At 38.6% G+C, this 1,744-nt stretch overlaps 1 protein-coding gene across 1 annotated transcript; it reads left to right on the top strand.

Annotated features, from left to right (window-relative positions):
- The first annotated feature begins 254 nt into the window (after positions 1-254).
- On the top strand, positions 255-1,247 carry LOC149576237 (F-box/kelch-repeat protein At2g44130-like). The gene is made up of 2 exons (XM_089794093.1): positions 255-924; positions 1,021-1,247. The coding sequence occupies exons 1-2, from the start codon at positions 255-257 to the stop codon at positions 1,245-1,247; spliced, it is 897 nt and encodes a 298-aa protein (XP_089650219.1).
- Positions 1,248-1,744: the final 497 nt, after the last annotated feature.

Here is a 1,744-nt window from a genome sequence, read left to right as displayed (position 1 = left end):
AGTGAGCAAATATAGAAAAAAACATTAGGTATCAAGGCACCTTTTGCTTAGTATATATAACATGGCATATGCTCGAAAATCTATATATTTGAGACGTTACAGCTATCAAGTTTGTTTCGGATTCATGTGAGCACTGGTAAGATTCGATAAGCATCAAGATTATTTGAGAATCGTTCTAGCAGTGTATAATATATTATTTGGTGGTGATGGATTATTTTAGTCTGATTCTAGAAGAATTGGTAAGGGAAATCTTAATGAGAGTGCCTTTTGCATCTCACGAGAGAGTGAAGGATGTATGTAAGAGTTGGAAGAGAATGTTGGAAAACTCAGAGTTTTACGATGACAGGAGGAGTCGTGGGAGGTCCGAAGAGTTGATATGTTTGATTGAGAATGTTCACATAACTACATTTGACCCAGTTAACCAGTTGTGGGGAAGACTGCCTCCTATCCCTGCCAAATTTAAACTCTACTCATTATCCAAGTGTGTTTGTGTGAAGCATAAACTGGTTTTACTAGGGCTAAGATATGAGAGCTACAGGGTAGGTTCAAAGAGGAAGAGAATATCAAACATGACTGTTTTGGTCTTTGATTTTGTGTCTTTCCAGTGGAGCAAAGGTGCAGATCCACCCACCACAGAGATCATATTTGACTTTGCATGTTGTGCATCTCCTGAGGGAGATGAGATTTATATCACAAGAGGAAGAGAATGTGATTGGAAGAGTGCGAGCCAGGCCTCAGTTTACAATGTGGACAGAGATGAGTGGAAGCTTCATCCCAACATGCTTCAAGCAGAGTGGTTCTGTTCCTCACTTTTTATAGAAGGAATGCTCTATTTTGTCAGCTTTTTTGAGGAGGAGCTTCCGCGGTTCGATCCAAAAAGAGGAGTTTGGTCCACTTTGCCCAACGTCTGGTTTGTTGAAGATTGTGAGCATCCCATTGTGGCCACATTTGGGTGTCTGTATTGCTTCCACTTGGATGCTGTGGCACAATTTGACTCTACATAGAATTTGTGGGCGGAAGTTGATGGGCTTCCTCAGCCGCTTGATAGGGTTGATGCTGCGGTGTTTGGGGATGATGGGATTTTCTTGAGTGGGATTGAATCGAACACCTACGATAAAGTTTTCTACATGTATTACCCTCCATTGGAAATAGGGGTTAACAGAGGGAGATGTGTTTCTGTTGAGATGTCTCAATACTTGTCCCACAGCAAGATCAAATCTTTGGCCACTATCATGCTTCGATTGTGATGCTTAGAGGGGAAACTATTATTTAGTAATTGAAAGTCTTTTCAATATATGTAGTACTTGTACTTGAATAATTAAAAAAAAAAATACTCAAAACATGCGTCATCTACAGCGTTACATTTAAAAATTAAGAATCAATGTCTATATTTAAAAGCATGCCTATATTTAGAGTCAATCATATTCTACTTCAATATATATAACTTATGAAAAATAATTTAATACGAGTTGCAATTTATTTGAGCAGAGTTAACAACAGAATTGGTTGGTAATGGAGTATTTTGAGGTAATTCCAGAAGACTTGGTGAGAAAGATCTTAATGAAAATGTCTTGTGAATCTCCCACCATTCTGAATACAGTTTGTAAAAATTGGAAGTCCGTGCTGGAAAATCCCAAGTTTTATGAGGAAAGATTGAGCGAGCGTGGGTCTAAGGAGTTGATATGTTTGCTTGGAAATGTAGGTCCTCTGGTAACTATATACGACCCCATTAACAAATCATGGA

Source organism: Cupressus sempervirens, chromosome 1, assembly GCF_028749045.1.
Source record: "Cupressus sempervirens isolate cs-2001-9-10 chromosome 1, ASM2874904v1, whole genome shotgun sequence".
In the NCBI taxonomy this organism is placed as follows: Eukaryota; Viridiplantae; Streptophyta; class Pinopsida; order Cupressales; family Cupressaceae; genus Cupressus; species Cupressus sempervirens.
The sequence above is the reverse complement of the archived record's forward strand: the minus strand, read 5'-3'. Positions and strand labels throughout refer to the sequence as shown.

Bases quoted from the DNA above. Each gene is read 5' to 3' on its own strand.
- LOC149576237 (XM_089794093.1), top strand. From the start codon at position 255: ATGAGAGTGCCTTTTGCATCTCACGAGAGAGTGAAGGATGTATGTAAG. The intron at 925-1,020 runs GTGAGCATCCCA...TGTGGGCGGAAG, and splicing joins CGTCTGGTTTGTTGAAGATT to TTGATGGGCTTCCTCAGCCG.